General features: G+C 34.8%; 1 protein-coding gene across 7 annotated transcripts in view; it reads right to left on the reverse strand.

Annotated features, from left to right (window-relative positions):
• CSGALNACT2 (chondroitin sulfate N-acetylgalactosaminyltransferase 2) overlaps positions 1-21993 on the reverse strand; it is a 50316-nt gene that overhangs the window by 25628 nt on the left and 2695 nt on the right. For all 7 annotated transcript variants that reach the window (XR_013824396.1, XM_079900983.1, XM_079900982.1 and 4 more), the window contains exons 2-3: positions 3046-3973; positions 653-869 (exon numbers count right to left, since the gene is read on the reverse strand). Coding sequence is in view for 6 of the 7 variants with exons in the window: in XM_079900983.1 (XP_079757109.1) it covers positions 653-869; positions 3046-3706 (878 nt within the window). In the remaining variant the exon portion in view is untranslated. The remainder of the gene's footprint in view (positions 1-652; positions 870-3045; positions 3974-21993) is intronic.

Genomic DNA, 21993 nt, shown 5'->3' on the forward strand with positions numbered 1-21993 from the left:
AAATCGTTACCCTAATATGTAGTTGTTAACTTTTTAACACTTCAGCATTTAAAAATATCCAAATTTAATGATTAAGAAAAAGAAAAAAATTCTTTTAAAAACTGCTACAGTCTCTGCTTCCCAAGACGGAAAAACATTCTCCCACGTTTACTTGAATATTTGTATTTCTAAAATTTCTTTCAATTTTGAAATTCAAATTGTTCTCAGGGAATTTTCTGGGGAGATAGTAATGCTCTATATCTTAACTGGAGAGGCAGTTACATGGGTGTATACATTTGTCAAAAGTCATGAAACCTCTATCTTTGGAATATGTCGATTTTATTGTATGTAAGTTACACGTCAATAACTTTATTTTTAAAAATTCAACTTGTCCTAAAATGAATTCAAACACAATTATAAAGGTAATCAAATTTAGTTTCTAATAGTTGTCACCCTCAATTTACTTCACAGTTCAAGTTGTCAGTAACACAATATACTATACATGCCTTAAGAAAAAAGGGAATATCAAAACATAAAGTTCCCTAAAGCCAAAAAAATCGTTCTGTAATTCTAAGTAATCATACTCAGTGAAGGTAAATTAAATAAAATGGCATGAAATGTGCTTTTTTTTTTTTAGGAGTGCTCAGTCAAATCACTAAGCCCCGGGAGTTACCTGAAGTTCTGCATAAACTGTGCAAATGCTTCAGTTCTTTCAGCAAGCGGCACAATGATATTAATAATTGATCTAGTAATGTCAATCATCTCGCTCTTCACTTTCATGAGAGGTCCAAAAGGGCGGAAGAGAGTCACGTGTCTATATTCCGTAAGGTCTGCTTTCTTAAAAAAGAGTTCATACAGTGTGCCCTTATCTCTCTCAGTGCGATAATAACCTAAAGGAAAGAGTTAGGAACAAAGATGTCTCCATGTCAAAGTTTACAAGTTCAATATGACTATTGATTTTACTCAAAGATCAAAAGTGTGATACCAAACTTGTAGGGTTTTTATATATTTGTGAAAATGTCATCCCCATAGTATAGTCAACAACTGTTTCTTTAAAAGGAGAGGTTAAAAAAATGTTCACCACTCTGCTATATTATTCAACCCATAAAATATGCTCCAAATGACAATGATTCCTTTTCATATATGACTTTAATAGCAGAGCCTATCAACACAGAAACCAAATGATGAAAATAAAGAAATTACTTCTAGCAATATTAAATTCTAGACCTGACAGTCAAATCATCTATTACTTGGTTCAGCTTAACAAAAATGAATTGAGTGCATTTGTGTCAGGCACTGATGGTATAAAGAAGGCTACATGGTCCCAGTTTTTTGGAAGGGTCAGTCTAGTGAGGAAGACAGAAAAATAAAGAAATAACAATATAGTGATATACACATGCAAACACACAAGACTCTGGATAGAATGAAGTCAGACAAAGAAAAATCAGTATAAATTTAAACATGGTGATATGAGACACCTTTGGGAATAAAGTATGAAGTCTATTGGGCAATCTGGTTTTTAAGTGTGACACTCAGGGGAGAGGTTAGACCTATAGATGTGTGAGTCAGTCAATATCTGGAAATAAAATGGTAAACCAGATTGACTGGTCCCACTCCTCCTGAGGCTTACAGTGTATCAGGAACTACAAATCAGGAAGTGGGAAATGCCATATACTATGACAAGTGCTGTGAGATGGGACACAGGGTAGAAGAAGTACTGCTGTCTTAAACTTGCAGGTTGGAGATCACCTCGAAGAAGAAGTGACATCGAAGCTGAAGTCTGGTAGAGAAACAGGAGTTACTAAATCATTGTCAGTAATTATTTTTTTGATGAGGGAAGCAGCACAGTGGAGGAAAAGCAAGGGACAAAATGTGTTCCATGCAGAGAAAAATCCTGTAAGTGACAGAATCCGAGGAGAGTTATAAGAAAAGCAGAAGCTGCGGAATATAAAACTGGCATAGGTTCCTTCCTTTTTAGGCAGACATGAAGACATTTTACATATCTTAGTTATATTATTTCCTCTGCAGCTTTCAATTCTGCCATAAGCTACAAACATACACAGTGAAAAGACAAAAAGCTGAGCTTTCAGAAAAATTACAAGCGTTTTGAAAGAAACAACCCATCAAAAATTGCAGGAAGTGACAGGGGAAAAGAAGTGGCTATAGGGAGAAGACAGTAAATGCCACAGAAAAGCACAAGGCCCTCCCTGATGGCCTCCAAAGGCTCAAGGTATTATATTATATTACAGCAAGTGATACCCATGATGATTTAGGGTCAAAAAAAAAAAACACTACACGTGGTATACTGTTTACAGAATCGAGCAAAGAGATCTTTCAAGACATATTTGTATCCAAAATGGTTTTAAGTCTACAATTAAATATCTAGCAGGGGTTATTAAGATGGAGATGGGTTGGGATTTATAATTATTCCTGTTTATATTAATCAACAAATTTCTTAAATTTATACAAGTGTTCCTCAACTTTTGAGTCACGTCCCATTTTGACATATAAAGATCCTATGCCCTTTCTGCAGCCTGTATTAGGAAAATAGGTTTATTTCTTTACTTTTCCAAATGCCAAATATGCTTTTCAAAACTATGTATGCCTCTTGATGTTCTGACATGTGTTTCTCCTCCACTCAAAATATAGAACAATCACTAATCTAAATCAGGTTCTTTTTCTTTCCTTTAGCAAATGGTTTTCAAATCTTGAGCCTTAGTTCACATATTTTAAAAAATATAAAAAACAAACGTCAAGACCAGTTAAGACATGAATGCAAATACATATACGTGCAAATACATATACAATCCTAAGAGCCCTTCAACTTGGGGAGTATTTTGCTATATAAACTTAGATTTATTCTATTTCCCTGCTCCTTATTTTCTATTTTATCATGATCACATTATAACTTTTTCTAAAAAAGCCACTTCAAATTCTTGGTGGAATTTAGTGGGTAAAAATTTAAATGTTTTAATACTGTGGATAATGACTGACATATTACCAGCATACAATAACAGAATTTTGTCATACTAACGTAACTATGGACCGACACTGTTTTCACATTACCTTCTATGAAGTCATTTTCATTAAATACCAGTTTTTCTCCAAGGGGACCATCCTCATCTTCCTGTTCATCGTCTTCATCAGGATTATTAATGACCTCCAAGCCAGCTTCAATAACTTCTATCAATTCATCTCGCTTATCTTTTCTAACTGGTTTTTCCTCAGGATGGCGAGTGAGACCCATTTCCAACTGGAATACTTTCATTAAGGTAAAACTTTCAAAGGGAATGACTCCATACTCACTAGGTAGTTTGGCTCCTATGCTAACTTCAGCTTTGTCAATTTGTGAATGAAGAAACTCTAAAAGATCACTAGGTGCTTGCTCTTTGTTGCCTTGATAGCCTATGCCATTAGCCCCTACATTCTTTCTCTCTTGCAGTGATCTCATCTTCTCACTCATTTCTTGCAATTCTTGTTTTAATTGGGCAATCTGGCGTTTCAGACTGGTTGCTCTGGTTTGATAATGTTCTTCCTGCTCCTGTAGGAGGGCTTGATAATACTCTTTACCATAATTTTCCCCAACGATACCGGGAAGAGATGCATTTCCATCAGTCTGGGGGGCACATTCCAGAAGGTACAAAAATAATATTAAACTGCAGAGTAAAGCGAGACCCAACAGTAGCCAGTGGGTCCGGGTCTGAAGAATCAATCCTCTTCTAGGCATTCTTATTAATGTGGACTTGCCTAATGAGATGTGCTCTTTGCTTGTTCATACCTTTTGCGAAAGGTTATAAAAAAGTAAAAACAAAATCAGGATTTCCATAAAAGGTAACAAAATGAATTTGGCTGTATCTTAAAAAATTTCTTCCTTCAGCAGTGAATTCTACTTGCAGAAATAATGCATATTTCCTATATTGTTACCATGATATCCAGAATAAGGAAATCTGATCTACATAATCAGATAAAATCCATGACACGGGTGGTGATTTTTCTGAAAGAAACAGATCAGAATCAATCAGAATTTTGTTTCTTTAAGTATATCACACTGTTGACAGCTTCAGTAAACTTAGCTATGTGACTACCATAGGCAGAGCACCAGGAGAGGCACTAATACAATATAGAATATTCAGTAAATGCTGGGAGAAAGTACTAAGAAAAATACCTTATGAAACACTAAAATATCACATGTAATATTTTCAACCATAATGTCTACACATCCATAACCTGAATGAATCAAAGAAACATTAAACTTACGTTTAGCATAGTTTGTGTTACAATAGATAGATTCTATTGGTCCCTAACTATTTGAAAATTACATCATGTATAACTCTTTATTGACATAATATTTCAATTAACTCGCCATTTCCCACCTATAACATATCACCATTTGGGAGCTGAGTTTCTATAAAATGTTTTTGTTATGTTGATAATGGCTTTCTAGAGAGAGATATTTTCTTCCAGTTTATTCAATTCAAGCATTCTACTTCATTAATTTCTATAGCTCAACTCAGTCAATCTAAGAGCCTTAAAATTAAGTTGGGAGGAAAAGCAATTTCAAAAGGTCACAGACATCTGGAAAACACATTAAGAAACAGTTTTACATCCAAAGTCCTCCAGTAGATTATTTGAGCATTAGATCACATAATTCTTTCCAGTGTATTACACAGCAACAGATTTCCTACAGCTCTGAAAAGTTTGGAGTCTATATAAAGAAAAACAGGAACATATTTATCTATAGGGAAACAAAATCCAAGAACCGTTTATAAATTTACAAAATTACATGCTATCCCTCATACCACAACCAGCTATGTGAGCTCTTCCATGTTTCTTTCTAAACTAAGGATTCTTAATTCTATAAATAGAGAAGGTTAAACCTAGGAGACAGGAAGCAGGGAAGGCCTCCACTGCAGAGAGAACTTCTATTCTAATGAAGGGTTTGTCAAGAAGAATATGTGATACTAAGCCTGCTTTTAACAGAATTGGTTTCTACCAGTGCAGCAGAACCTATGGAAGAAGGTCACTAGAGAACATCAGCCCTCGTCAGTTTCTTGGTGATTAGGAAAGCCTGGATGCCTTCTGTGAAAAATGCTGCAACGTGTGTTCTTTGTGGCACATATTTATACAAAATGTAGGATAGATTCAAACTTCTTTTGGCTAGTGGATCACAAACAATGGACTTAACTACCCTTAGCCATTTATTATTTTAATTAACCAAAAGATAACCAAGTATCCTTAAAATTTTAATTCACAAGTTTTACTATGATGGCATCTGTTTTACTGCTTATAAATCTTATTTATTTTAAGTGATATAGGAAAAAATAGGAAAAAAATATTGGTACCGTATCAAGAAAACTAAGTAAAAAACAAAGCCAGTATTAGTTCTAGGACTTTAACATGTCTCAGAACTGTAATTCTTAGCATAAGAAACCACTTAAACTTCATTGTTTAAAAGTTAAAACTCAGAGGTATCTCTTAACTATAAGTTATTACTAGCCCGTTTATAGGGAAAAGAAAGATTAAAACTAAAAATATGAGAACATAATCTTGAATAAGTTAATAAAGTTATATATATTTAACTATACTATATTTGAACTTGATAACAGAACTAACAGCATATAAGCTAAGTATGTCAACCTTATATTAATATGGTACCTCATGTTTTTTTTCTTTATATAGACAATGTATTTTAAACTGTGAGATATCACCCATTAATGGGTCACTACCAAAGGTTTACTTTTCAGTGAACTAGAACAGGAAATACTGGTGCATATCACATATAGTAGTAAATTCTGTGTTGCAAATACACACACACACATATGCATGAGCTAGCCACATAAAATGTATTTATAAGTGGGTTGTGATCCAAAAATCTTGAAAAATACTGATTTATAAGGTATTTTTATACATTTCCCATGTCATCCTTTCAGAATAGTGTTGCTAGTATCTTCTTTTGTATAGGAAAAATAGGTTCAGAAATGAAAAGATTTAAATAAGGTTATATAACTATTAAGTGGCAACATTAAAGCCAAGGTCTTCTTTCTCCCTCCTTTAAGCAAAATACAGGTCTGAGATATCTTACATGCTTACCTTACAGCTGAATATCTTACGGTTAAATATTATCCACTGAAATGAAAGAAAAGTCGCTGTAATTACTTTAAAGATTTTTTTGATGTGGACCATTTTTAAACTCTTTATTGGATTTGTTACAATATTGCTTTTGTTTTATGTTTTTTGGCCATGAGGCATGTGGGATCTTAGCTTCCCGACCAGGGATCAAACCCGCACCCCCTGCACTGGAAGGTGAAGTTTTAACCACTGGACCTCCAGGGAAGTCCCTGTAATTATTTTAGAATATAAATGTTAGTTGCACAGCTCTGTGGTTGTTAAACATAAAAGATTCCAATTAAAGTCATATTTGCCTTTATGTTCCCTGAAGGGAACTCTTTAACAACATCCTAAAAAACTAGATTATGACAACTCTAAATATGTTAAGAATAGTATTAGAGAACACACCCATTTTCTGCCTGTTACACCTTGACTGCCATCATTCTATGTAGTCTGTCTGTATGATAAACCAGGTTCATTCACAACCCAGAGTTAATACCAAGCAACCTTCGAAGCGCCAACAGCAGATAGTTAAGTGTTCTGAGGAGAGAATGGGATACTGTGGAAATGGGAAACTGCGCTGTCAAAGATATGTAAAACAAAATCAAAGAGCTCAGAGTAGAAAGAAACGTTAGGAGCCACCAATTTTACACTCTAAAACAGACTAAAGAGACTTCCTCTTATAGCCAAGATCAAGTAACATGGACCAGATTCACTCTCACACTGGAAACAACTAAAAACAAACAAAATCAATTAAAAAAAAAACCAGTATACGAAACAATGATTTTCAAGATACTGAACATTAGGTAATACAGCACACTGATCCTTGGAGGAACAAAAAACAAGTGATTGCACAGCTTTCTGCCGTAGTTTCCAAGCCATAGCACAGGGAGTCCCCTCCTAAGTAGAGCCCAGGTAACTCCCTGAGTTGTTGAGGTGGAGCTGACAGTCTGAGGAGACCAAGGCAGCTAGGTTCAAAGGATATAGTACCAGAGGAGAGAGCTGGACAGGGAGAGAACTCCAGAGATCTCAAGAGGACACCCTTTGGGTGTGCAGCAGAGCACTAATAAGGGCAGGCATATGAAGAAACTAACTGAGGCTAAGGACAGAAGCACACAAAAAATTAGAAGACACAGAACTCAGCATTCAAACAGGGCCAAGAATAGTGACTGTTCCCACCAGACAAACTGGAAAACCTCAAAATTCATGGGGCATTGGGTAGAGTACTCAAAAAGGTCTTGCCTCAGTAGTGGGAAATAATTAGCTCTAGACTAAATACGGGCCTGATCCTGCCAACAAACCTTAAAAGCAAGGCCTGAAAGGATCAAATTGTTTCCATATAACTGTACAACAAGCCTCACAAATATTTATAGGAATATAAAAATATCCAGCATCCAGTAAAATAAAATTCAAAATGTTTGCCCTCCAAACAAAAATGATCAGGCATACAAAGAAAAAGAAAAACACAACCCATAATGAAAAAATTAATGATTGAAACTGACCTAGAAGTGACAGAGATGCTGGAATTCACAGAAAAGGACATTAAAAATTATAACTGTATTTAAAAAGATAATCATGTTCAAAAAAATAGGGAGACACACAGACAACATTAAAAAAAGATACAAATTGAACTAAGGAGATGAAAACATCAATTTCTGAGATGAAAAATATACTGAATGGGATTAACAGCAGGTATTTCAGAACAAAATATTAATGAATTGAACACATAGCAACAGAAATTATTCAAAATGTAGAAGGAAAAAATAATGAAAAACATGAATAGAGCACCTGGTAAGCTGCGTGACAACTTCAAGCAGCCTAATATATATGTAATTAGAGTCTCCAAACAAGGGGGAGGGGGCTAGGGTAAATATTTAAAGAAATAAGGCTGAAAATTTTCCAAATTTGATGAACTATCAACACATAGATCCAAGAAGCTCAACGAATACCAAATACAAAAGCCACAAAGAAAACTAAAGCAAAGTTCATGATAATCAAACTGCACAAATCCTACGATAAACAGAAAATCTTAAAAGTGGCCAAAGGGAAAAAACACATCATACAAAAACAAAAAACAAAGAGAATGGAGCAATGTCTTTAAAGAACTGAAAGGAAAAATACGTCTACCTAGAATTCTACATTCAGAAAAAGTATTCAAGAACAAAGACAAAAAACTTTTTTTTAGACATTAAAAAGCTAAAAGAATTCATCACCATCAGACCTTCACTACAAGTCCTTTAGGCAGAAGGAAAATGTTAGCAGATGGAAATATGGATCTACACAAAGCAATGAAGAAACCAGAAATGTTAACTACATGGATAATTACAAGATGTCTTTCTTTTTATTTGGCGACACTGCGCAGCTTGTGGGATGTTAGTTCCCAGACCAGGACTGAACCCGGGCCAGGGCAGTTAAAGTGCTGAGTCCTAACCACTGGACCGCCAGGGAATTCCCCAAGATTTCTGTTATTATTTAAATTGCTTTCAAATATAACTGAATGAAATGGACAAATTCCTAGAAAGACACAAACTACTGTAACTGACTCAAGGAGAAATAGTAAATATGAATAGACTTATAATGAGACTCAATTAGTAATCAAAACCTACCCACAAAGAAAAGTCCAGAATCAAACGGTTTTACCAGTGAATTCAACCAAGAATTAATAAGAATACCAATGCTTCACAAACTCTTCCAAAAAACAGAGGGAATACCTCCCAACTCATTCTATAAGGCCAGTATTGCTGTGCTACTAAAACCAGATAAAGGTATCAAAAGAAAACTACAGACCAATATTCCTTATGAATATAGACACAAAAATCCTCAACAAAACGTTAGCACACTAAATCTATCAACACAAAACACCATGACCAAGTGTGATTTATCCCAAAAATGCAAGGTGAATTTACCATCTGAAAATCAATTAATGCAATACACCACATCAATAGAATAAAGGACAAAACCCATATGATTTTATCAATAGACACAGAAAAAACATTTCACAAAATCCAGCACCACTTCCTGATAAAACCACCCAACAAACGAGGAATAAAAGGCAACTTCCTCAACCTGATAAAAGGCATATATAAAAAACCCACAGCTAATTTCATATTTAATGGTGAAAGACTGCATGCTTTCCCCCTAAGATCAGGAATAAGAAAAGGATGTCTGCTCTCATCACTTCTATTAAACATTGTATTGAAAGATGTTCTAATCAGGGCAATTAGGCAAGAAAACAAAATAAAAGACATCTGAATTGAAAAAAAAGAGGACTATCTCTATTTGCAGATGATGTGATCCTGCATAAAGAAAATCCTAAGAAATTAGGAACTCAGGATACAAGATCAATACACAAACATCAACTGCATTTCTATATACCAGCAATGAATAATCTGAAAATAAAATTATGAGAACAATTTATTTACACCAAAAAGAATAAAAGTGCTTAGGAATAATTTAAAAAAAAGAAGTACAAAGATCGGGACTTCCCTGGTGGCGCAGTGGTTGAGAGTCCGCCTGCCGATGCAGGGGACACGGGTTTGTGCCCCGGTCCGTGAAGATCCCACATGCCGCGGAGCGGCTGGGCCCGTGAGCCATGGCCGCTGAGCCTGCGTGTCCAAGCCTGTGCTCCGCAACGGGAGAGGCCACAACAGTGAGAGGCCCGCGTACCGCAAAAAAAATAAGTAAAATAAAAATAAAAAGGAGGTAATGAAAATACTGAAGAAATTAAGAAAGGGTATCAACAGAAATGAAGATTACTGTAAAAAGGAACTAGAAACTATAAGGAAGAGCCAAGAAAAATTGGAAAATTCATTTGCTGAGATGAAAGTTGAGCTAAAGGCAACAAACAGCAGAATGAATAATGCAGAAGAAAGAATATGTGATCTGGAAGATAGAATAATGGAAATAACCCAATCAAAACAACAGACAGAAAGCCAAATGAAAAAAAAAACATGAAAGTAATATAAGAGACCTGTGGAATAATATAAAGTGTGCCAATCTACACATAGTAGGGATTCCAGAAAGAAAACAAAGAAAAAAGGGAATTGAAAATGTATTTGAAGAAATTATGGCTGAAAACTTCCCAAACCTAAAGAAGGAAACAGATATGCAGATACAGGAAGCACAGAGGGTCCCAAACAAGGTGAACCCGAACAGACCTACACCAAGACATATTATAATAAAAATGGCAAAAGTTAAAGATAAAAAGAGGATTCTAAAGGCAGCAAGAGAAAAACAGAGTTAATTACAAGGAAACCCCCATAAGGCTATCAGCTAATTTCTCTAAAGAAACGGTGCAGCCAGAAGGGAGTGGCAAAATACATTCAAAGTCTTGAAAGAGAAAAATCTGCAACCTAGAATACTCTACCCAGCAAGGTCATCATTTAGAATAAAGTAGAAATAAACAATTTCTCAAATAAGCAAAAACTAAAAGAATACAGCAATACTAAACCTATCCTAAAAGAAATATTGGAAGGTCTTCTCTAAACAGAAAAGAAGTAGGAAGATATAGGAAGGAGGAAATCATAACTGGAAAGTAAATCACTTAAATTAGCCGGTATACAGAGCAAAAAGAAAAAAAAAAAGAAAAAGAAAAAACCGATTTGTGAAAGCGATGATAAACACAAGGAACAGCAAAAGGATAAACATGAAGATGTAGAAGAGGACATCAAAATCATAAAATGTGGGCAAGGAGAGTAAGAAAATGTAGATTCTTTTTTTTAGAATGTGTTAGAACCTATATGACTATCAATCTAAAGCAAGAGAACCTATATGACTATCCATCTAAAGCAAGCAGATATAGGAAGGGGTTAACACACTTGAAAAACAGGGCAACCACAAATCAAAAACATACAACAGATTCACAAAAACCAAAAAGAACACAAGCATAAAATAAAAGGAAATCATCAAACCACAAAAAGAAAAAGGAACAAAGAAAAAACATAGAATCAACTGGAAAACAAGGTTTAAAATGGCAATAAATATATATGTATCAATAATTACCTTAAATGTCAATGGACTGAATGCTCCAATCAAAAGACAGAGTGGCAAACTGGGTAAAAAAACAAGAGCCTACAATATGCTGCTGCCTACAAGAGACCCACCTTAGGGAAAAGGACACACAGACTGAAAGTGAGAGGATGGAAAAAGATATTTCATGCAAACAGAAATGACAAGAAAGCGACAGTTACAATACTCATATCAGACAAAATACTTCAAAACAAAGGCCATAAAGAAAGATAAAGAAAGAAACTATATAATGATAAAAGGATCAATACAAGAAGATGATTTTACGCTGGTCAACATATATGCACCTAATATAAGAGCATCCAAATACATAAAACAAACACTAACAGACATAAAGGGAGAAACTGATGGGAATACAATAATATTAGGAGACTTTAACACCCCACTCACATCAATGGACAGATCTTCTAAACAGAAAATCAGTAAGGCAACACAGATCCTAAATGATACAACAGAACAGTTAGACTTAATTGATATTTTCAGGACATTATATCTGAAAAAAAAAACAGAACACATTTTTTCCAAGTGCACATGGAACATTCTCTAGGACTGACCACATACTAGGGCACAAAACTAACCTCAACGAATTTAAGAGTACAGAAATTATTTCAAGCATCCTCTCTGACCACAACAGCATGAAACTAGAAATCAACCACAGGAAAAGAAATGAGAAAAAAATGATTACATGGAGACTAAGCAACATGCTACTAAAAAACCAATGGGTCAACAAGGAAATCAGAAAGGAAATTAAAAAATACCTTGAGAATACCATAAAAAATACCATACAAACTCTATGGGATGCAGGAAAAGCAGTTCTTAGAGGGAAGTTGACAGTGATACAGGCCTTCCTCAAAAAACAAGAAAAATCTCAAGTAAACAACCTAACCTACCACCTAAAAGAATTAGAAAAAGAAGAACAAATGAAAGCTGAAGTCAGCAGAAGGAAGGAAATAATAAAGATCAGGGAGGAAATAAATAAAATAGAGATTAAAAAAAAAAAGAAAATATCACTAAAACAAAGAGCTGGTTCTTTGAAAGGATAAACAAAATTGACAAACCTCTGGCCAGGACCACCAAGAAGAAAAGAGGGAGAACCCAAATAAACAAAATAAGAAATGAAAAAGGAGAAATCTCAACCAACACCACAGAAATATAAAAAGCCATAAGAAAATACTATGAACAAGTATATGCCAACAAATTTGACAGCCTACAAGAAACAGACAACTTTCTAGAAACATACAGCCCACCAAAACTGAATCAAGAAGAAACAGATAATTTGAACAGTCCAATCACTAGCAGTGAAATAGAATCTGTAATAGTAATTAAAAAAACTCCCTACAAACAAAACTCCAGGAACAGATGGCTTCACAGGCGAATTCCACCAAACATACAAAGAACATATATCAATCCTTCTCAAACTCTTCCACAAGACTGAAGAGGAGGGAACACTCCCAAAGACATTCTATGAAGTCACCATCACCCTGATTTCAAAACCAGACAAAGATACCACCAAAAAAGAAAGTTACAAGCCAATATCTTTGACAAATATAGATGTAAAAATTCTTAACAAAATATTAGCAAACTGAATCCAACAACACATAAAAAAGATCATACACCACCACCAAGTGGGATTCATCCCAAGTTCACAAGAATGGGTCAACACACGCAAATCAATCAATGTAATACACCACATTACAAAAGAAAAGTCAAAAACCACACAATCATCTCAACAGATGCAGAAAAAGCATTTGACAAAATTCAACATCAATTCACAATAAATCTCTTACCAAAGCGGGTACAGAGGGAACCTATCTCCACATAATAAAAGCCGTTTATGACAAACGCACAACCAATATAATACTCAATGTTGAAATGCCGAATGTCTTCCCACTAAAATCTGGAACAAGACAAGGATGCCCACTCTCACCACTTCTATTCAACATAGTATTGGAAGGCCTAGCCACAGCAATCAGACAAGAAAAGGAAATACAGTAAGTCCACTACATACGAATGAGTTCCATTACGAGAGCATGCTTGTAAGTCCAACTTGTTCGTAAGTCCAACAAAGTTAGCCTAGGTACCCAACTAACACAATCATCTATATAGTACTGTACTGTAATAGGTTTATAATACTTTTCACACAAATAATACATAACAAACACAAAAAATAAAACATTTTTAATCTTACAGTACAGTACCTGGAAAAGTACAGTAGTACAACAGTGGGCATATAGGGGTTGGTATCGAGTGAACAGGCAAGAAGAGTTACTGACTGGAGGAGGGAGAGGAGGTGGGAGATGGTAGAGTTGAAGGATCATCAGCAATAGGAGATGGAGGGCAAGCTGCAATTTCACTCATGCCTGACGTTGGTGGCACAGGTTCTAGTTCCTTGCTGGATTCAATTCTATCTAACCTCTTGGAAATATGATCCAGTGATATCTGGGTAGTAGCTCTTTTTTTCTTGTCATAGAAGACACGGTAGCACTGGATTGTATTCTGAATGGCTGCTGCAACCTTTGTGTACTGTTCTACGTCCAGGTCCTCTGCCTCTAAAACTAAGTTAGTTCTCCTCAAACAGAACTAACTTACGTGATTAGACATGTGAACGCACACTCGAATCTTTGGAAGCTCACAACTTGAAGGTTCGTATGTAGGGGACTTACTGTAAAAGGTATCCAAATTGGAAGGGAAGAGGTAAAATTGTCACTATATGCAGATAACATGATACTATATATAGAAAGCCATAAGGACTCCACACAAAAAACTACTATATCTAATAAATGAATTCAGCAAAGTACCAGGATACAAGATTAACATTCAGAAATCGGTTGCATTTCTTTACACTAACAATGAGATACCAGAAAGGGAATGTAAAAAAAAAAAAAAAAAAAAAAAAAAAAAAAACTTTTAAAATCACACCAAAAAAAATAAAATACCTAGGAATAAACCTGACCAAGGAGGTGAAAGACTTAAACTCTGAGAAGTATAAAACATTAATAAAAGAAATTAAAGATGATTCAAAGAAATGGAAAAACTTCCCATGCTCAAAAATTTATATGGAACCATAAAAGAAAATTTCCCATGCTCAAAAATTTATATGGAACCATAAAAGGCCCAGAATTGCCAAAGCAATCCTGAGGAAAAAAACAAAGCAGGAGGCATAACTCTCCCAGACTTCAGACAATACTGCAAAGCTACAATAATCAAAACAGTGTGGTATTTGTACAAAAACACAACATATGGAGCAATGGAACAGAAAAGAGAGTCCAGAAATAAACCCACACACCTACAGTCAATTAATCTTCAACAAAGGTGGCAAGAACATAAAATGGGAAAAAGTCTCTTCAGCAAGTGGTACTAGGAAAGTTGGACAGCTGCATGTAAACCAATGAAGTTAAAACACACCCTCATACCATGCACAAAAATAAACTCAAAATGGCTTAAAGACTTAAACATAAGACATGACACCATAAAACTCCTAGAAGAGAGCATGGGCAAAACATTCTGACATAAATCTTACCAATGTTTTCTTAAGTCAGTCTCCCAAGGCAATAGAAATAAAAACAAAAACAAACAAACAGGACCTAATTAAACTTACAAGTTTTTGCACAGCAAAGGAAACCATAAAACAAACAAAACAAAAAAGACAACCTACAGAGGACTGGGAGAAAATATTTGCAAATGATGCGACGGACAAGGGCTTAACCTCCAAAATATACAAACAGTTCATACAACTCAACAACAAAAAAACAAACAACCCAATTGAAAAATGGGCAGAAGACCTTAGCAGACATTTCTCCAAAGGAGATATACAGATGGCCAGCCGGCACATGAAAAGATGCCCAACATCGCTAATTATTAGAGAAACGCAAATCAAAACTACAATGAGGTACCACCTCACACCAGTCAGAACGGCCATCTTTAAAAAGTCTACAAATAACAAATGTTGGAGAGGGTGTGGAGAAAAGGGAACTCTCCTACACTGTTGGTGGGAATATAAGTTGGTGCAGCCACTGTGGAAAACAGTATGGAGGTTCCTCAGAAAACTAAAAACAGAATTACCATATGACCCAGCAATCGCACTCCTGAGCATACAGCCAGATAAAACTACAGTTCAAAAAGATACATGCACCCCTATGTTCATAGCAGCACTATTCACAATAGCCAAGACATGGAAACAACCTCAATGTCTATCGACAGATGAATGGATAAAGTAGATGTGGTACATATATACAATGGAATACTACTACTCAGCCATAAAATAGAATGAAATAATGTCACTTGCAGCAACATGAATGCAACTAGAGATTATCATACTAAGTGAAGTCAGAAAGAGACAAATACCATATGATATCACTTATATGTGGAATCTAAAACACGGCACAACTGAACCTATCTACAAAACAGAAAGAGACTCACAGACATAGAGAACAGACTTGTGGTTGCCACGGGAGAGGGGGGAGGGAGAGGGATGAACTGAGAGTTTGAGGTTAGTAGATGCAAACTATTACATGTAGAATGGATAAACAACAAGGTCCTATTGAATAGCACAGGGAACTATATCCAATCTCCTGGGATAAACCATAATGGAAAAGAATATAAAAAAAGAATGTATATGTTTGTATAACTGAGTCACTTTGCTGTACAGCAGAAATTAGCACAACACTGTAAATCCACTATACTTCAACTAAAAAAAAAAAAGAAGTACAAGACTTGTATTCTGAAAACTACAATACACTGTTAAAAGAAATTAAAGATTTAAATAAGTGGAAAGGTACCGATGCTCACTGACTGGAAGACTTGATATTATTAAGATGGCAATACTCTCAAAACTGATTTACAGATTCAACACAATCCTCTTCAGATTCCCAGCTTTACAGAAATTGACAAGCTTATCCTAAACTCATGGAAATTCAAGGAACCCAGAACAGCCAAAACAGTACTGAGAAAGAAGAACAAAATTGGAGGACTCAACTTTCCCATTTCAAAACTTACTTCAAAGCTACAGTAATCAAGATAGCATGGAGCTAGCATAAGACTAGACATATGGATCAATGGGATAGAATTTAGGATCCAGAAATAAACCTTCACATTAAGTCAAGTGATTTTCAACAAGGGTGGCAAGGTAACTTAATGGGAAAAGAACAGTCTTTTCAATAAACGGTGCTAGGATACCTGGATACTCACAAGCAAAAGAATGAAACTGAATCTCTACCTCACCCTATAGTCAAAAGTTAACTCAAAATGGGTCAAAGATCTAAATGTAAGAGTTAAAACTATAAAGCTATACACTTATAAACAAAACATAAATGTAAATCTTCGTGACCCTGGATTAGGCAATGGTTTCTTAGATCTATGACACCAAAATACCGAAGACCAAATATATAAATTAGATTTCATTAAAATTAAAAACTTTTGTGCTGTAAAGGGTATCATCAAGAAAGTGAAAAGGATGGGAGAAAATATTTGTAAACCATATATCTACTAGGAAATATAATAGAAATATATAAATATATATATCTAGAATATACAAGATGCATCTAGAATATATAAGATGCATCTAGAACATATAAAGAACTCTTACAACTCAATATTAAAAAAATAAATAACCCAATGAACAAAAAGTATGAATAGACATTTTTCTAAAGATTAAGCTGATAAGAATATATAAGATGAATTATAAGATGCATCTAGAACATATAAAGAACTATGTATAGAATATATAAGAATATATAAGATGCATCTAGAACATATAAGATATATAAGATGAATCTAGAATATATAAGATGCATCTAGAATATATAATATATAAGATGAATATATAAGATGCATCTAGAACATATAAAGAACTCTTACAACTCAATATTAAAAAAATAAATAACCCAATGAACAAAAAGTATGAATAGACATTTTTCTAAAGATTAAGCTGATAAGCATGTGAAAATATGGTCAACATCATAAACCAATAGGGAAATGCAAATGAAAACTACAATGAGATACCACTTCATATGCACTACGATATAATTTAAAATGAATTATAGGGGAGAAGGGCATAATAGGGGAAGGGGGTTAAGAGGTACGAACTACTAGGTTTAAAGTAAATAAGATACAAGGATGTAATGCACAGCACAGGGAACATAGTTAATATTTTATAACGTTAAATGTAGTATAACCTATAAAAATATTGAATCATTATGTCGTACACCTGAAACTAATACTTTAAGTCAACTGTACTTCAATTTAAAAAATCACAAAATGAATCATAGATCTAAATGAAAACCTTAAAATATAAAACTAGAAGCATAAGAGAAAATCTCTGTGACCTTGAATTAGGCAAAGATTTCTTTGGTATGACACTAACAGCATAACTGATAAACTGGACTTCATCAAAATTTGTGCTCTTTGAAGAACACTATAAAGGGAATGGAAAAACAAGTGACAGGCCAGGAGAAAATATGGGCAAAGCATATATATGATAAAAGACTTGTATTCAGAATCTATTTTTAAAACTATCAAAATACAATAACAAAACAAACACAATCAAAAATTGGCAAAAGATTTGAAGAAACACTTCAAATAAGCACATGAAAAAAAAATACTCAACACTGTTAGCCATCAGGGAAATGCAAATTCAAACCAAAATGAGACACCACAATGGCTAATCTTAGACGGGCTAAAATTAAAAAGATTGATATGTTGGTGACAATGTGGAGGAACTAGAACTTTAATACACTGCTGGTGGTAATGTGAGATGGTTTCACAGTTTCTTAACAAGTTAAATATAAGCCTATCGCTTGATTGAGCCATTCCATTCCTAGATATTTAACCAAGAGAAATGAAAGCACATGTCCATACAAAGACTTGTACACAAATGTTCATAACAGCTTTATATGAAACAGCCAAAAACTAGAAATAACTCAAATGTCCATTAACAAGTGAATGGATAAACTAATACAGCCATACAATGGAACACAGCTCATCAATAAAAAGGAATAAACTACTGATACATGTTTCAATATGGGTGAATCTCAATAATAGAAGCCCAACAAGAAAGGAGTACAATGAAAGAGTATGATTCCATTTATATAAATTCTAGAAAACATAAGGTAATTTGTAGTGACAGAAAGCAGAGGAGTCAGTGGTTGCCTGGGATGGGGCGAGGGTAGGGAAGGTCATACCAGGAAGGAATTATAAAAGGGCACAAAGAAACTTTTGGGAGTGATGGATTTGTCCATCATTTTGATTGTGGTGATGATTTCAGGTATATATGGTATGTTCAAATTACCAAATTTTATACTTTAAACATGTGTAGTTTATTGTAAGTCAATTATACCTCAGTGAAGCTGTTTAGTAGTGCCAAAGAGGCATTTGTAAGTAAACTCCATTTTGTTCATTAAGACAAATATGAAGATTCGTTGACTAAAAATCTGGATTTAAAAAAACAAAACAAAGCATACACCAGGCCCCGGCCCCCACAAAAGTAGTACTCAGATTACTCTGAAAGTCTTGTTACATCTTTTCTATTTGCCTTGTGCTTCTGAGAAAACAAGAGAGTATTAAAGATAGTTCATTCTACAGTAATGATCCCTAAATAATATGACCTTTAACCAGTTTCTACTCAAACATTTGATTCTATAATTTAATGAAACTACCAATAAACATTTCATAATCACTTCCAGGATGCTTACACTGCAATGTGCCAAACTAACTTCTGCAATAAGAGCAGCCTACTGCTTTCTGCAAAATACAAGCAACCCATTTGAATCTGAATTTATTTATTTTCAACGTTCTAGTCTGTATAATCTTCCTAAATTTTCTGAACGATTTCTAAAGTTTTCAAATACTAAATGTATAATTTTGAGTTCATTTTTTAAACAACAAAAAGTCACAAAAATTATTAGGAAAACAAAACCTCTGTCAGCAGACTAAACTAAAACATTATGAAGTACAAACACATGTAAGGGAGGGAATTAGAACTTTTTACTTCTTGAGCAACTGATGAGTATTACAATGATACATGGATTCTTTAAGGTCATTGAATAAATACTTTGTAAATATTTAGAAATACTGATCACCAAAAGGCAGCGTGCATTCAACAAATATTTGAGTACCTACTGTATGTCACGCACTGCAATGAATGGAATATTCCCCCACCCTCACTGGCAAATTCATATGTTGAAATCCTAACCCCCAATATGGCAGTATTAGGAGTAGGGCCTTTGGGAGATAATCAGTTCATGAGGGTGGAGCCCTTCTGAATGGGATTAGCGTCCTTATGAGAGAGACCCCAGAGAGTTAAGTAGCCCTCTTTCTGCCTTGTGAAGATACAAGAAGTTGGAAGTCTACAACCTGGAAGAGGATCCTCACCAGAACCCAACTATGCTGGCACCCTGATCTCAGACTTGAGAAATATATTTGTTGTTTATAAGCCACTCAGTCTATGGTACTTTGTTATAACTGCCCAAACTGACTAAGACAGCCACTGTGTTGGGTGCCAAGAACAAGTAACATCAGATGGATCGTTTTGACAAGTGTTTCCAGGGAAAATTAAATTTATGGTACGTGGATTTCAGCAAAACAAATGAGAGTAATACCCATATCTTTATAAATAAAGCAGAAAATTGTGCCAAAGGCAGCCTGTGGCACAGTAAAAACAGAGTCAAGTGTCATAGCTACTTAATAGCTATGTAATCTTGAGCATAATACTTAACCTTTCTGAGCTTCGTCTGTAAAAAGAAATCACTTGCTTGGATGGCCAAGGTTCTTTCCAAGATGTTACAATTCCTTTGATGAATGATAAACTAAAAATACACAGGCACACACACATACATTCTTATTTTTTGGAGGACAAATTTGATTTAAATGCACATGCCCTTTAGTGCAACAATTTGCAATTCCACTTTTAAGATTCTAAACTACAGAAATATTCATACTAGTATATAAAGTCACATGCATAAGATGTTTACTAGTGTTATATGTAACAGCTAAATAAAAATAAAAGCAACTTTATCCATCAGTAGGGGAAAGGTTCAGTAAACTGCAGACATTTATACAATAGAATGTCTATCTAAAAGGAATGAGGTAGATCCAGATGTGCTGACATAGATAATATCTATACAATGGTGTTAACAAATTACAAATAATTCTTTCAGTTTTTGTCTGTATAATAGTCTTGGGAGCCAGATAGCCTAAGTGCACATATCTGCTCGACCACTTTCTAACTCATCAACACAGACAAGTTCCTTAATCTCTATAAGTTTCAGTTTTCTCACCCGTTAAGTGGGTACAGTTATAGCACCTACCTTGGAGTATTATTGTAACAATTAATTAAGTAAAACATGACAAGCATTAAGTGTTCAATAAGTTTTAGGTATTATTTCCCATTACTCAAAGTTTTGTTTTGTTGTTGTTAATGGTTAAACCTATCAAGCTTTTCCTGTATTACTTCTCAATTTTGGCTTGAGAAGCTTTTCCTGTATTCTCAATTTTGGCTTGAGAATTTTGGCTATATATTCCTCCTGGAATTCCTACTATAAAATGTATTTCCTCAAATAGATAGTCAATTCTTACCACTTATTAAACAATCCATGCTCTTGACACTAATCTGAAATGCCACTTTAATCATATGCAAAATTCCTATATATATGGAAGTCTATTTCTGGCCTCTAAATCGGGGGTTAGCAAACATTTTAGGTAAAGGGTCAAGAAGCAAATATCACAACCAATTAACTCTGCCTTGTAGCACAAAATGCGTAGAAGAATGGCACAGGTGTGTTCCAATGGACACTGAAATCTGAACTTCATATAATTTTCATGTTACAAACTATTATTCTTTTTTTCCCAAGCACTTAAAAATATAAAAGCCACTCTTAGGTCACAGATCATACTAAAACAAGTGGTCAGCCAGATTTGGCAATCCATGCTCTAAACCCTTACAATTTTTACACTCCTAAAAATTTTTTATATTTATAAAATTCCACAAAATAAATACACGTGATAAAAAGGTTAAACAGGATATAAGGGCATAGAGTGACACCTCTCCCTTCTATCCCAGAGGCCCAGTTCCCCTCTCCAGTTTTTCTGTATCCTTTTATTTATTTTATTATTATTATTATTTTTTGGCTGTGTTGGATCTTCGTTGCTGTGGCGGGCTTTCTCTAGTTGCGGTGAGTGGGGGCTACTCTTTGTTGCGGTGCACAGGTTTCTCATTGCGGTGGCTTCTCTTGTTGCGGAGCACAGCCTCTAGGCACACGGGCTTCAGTAGTTTTGGCATGTGGGCTCATTAGTTGTGGCTCCCGGGCTCTAGAGCGCAGGCTCAGTAGTTGTGGCGCATGGGCTTAGTTGCTCCATGGCATGTGGGATCTTCCTGGACCAGGGATTGAAGTCACATCTCCTGCATTGGCAGGCGGATTCTTAACCACTGCGCCACCAGGGAAGTCCCTTGTGTATCCTTTTAAATCTACTGACACTATTAACATCTCAGCAGACATAGTCTTATATGTATATACATGACTTTCCACATGTTAATTCATCTATAGAATAAATCCCTGTAAATGGAACTGCTGGGACAAATTTCCTTAAAGCATTCATTCCAGTATGTAACTAGTCAGTATCTATAGCATAGATACTCAGGATAAGCCTTCCAACATGCCTTTACCTATTACCCACCTTCCCAATCAACTTTAAAATCACGTTAAATATTTCTTCCAGATTACAGACTTGAAAACTATACCTACTCTGGTTTATGAATCCTTCCTTTGCATTGCATTACATTTCTTAGCTATAGTTATCAATGACTTGGAATAAAGAAATAAGTTTTATTGTTTTCTTTGATCACTGTTTCTTGAATTCCACATCCACATCTATTTTTCTTGGATTAAT

Source organism: Stenella coeruleoalba (genome assembly GCF_951394435.1).
Source record: "Stenella coeruleoalba genome assembly, chromosome: 16".
Lineage (NCBI taxonomy): Eukaryota > Metazoa > Chordata > Mammalia > Artiodactyla > Delphinidae > Stenella > Stenella coeruleoalba.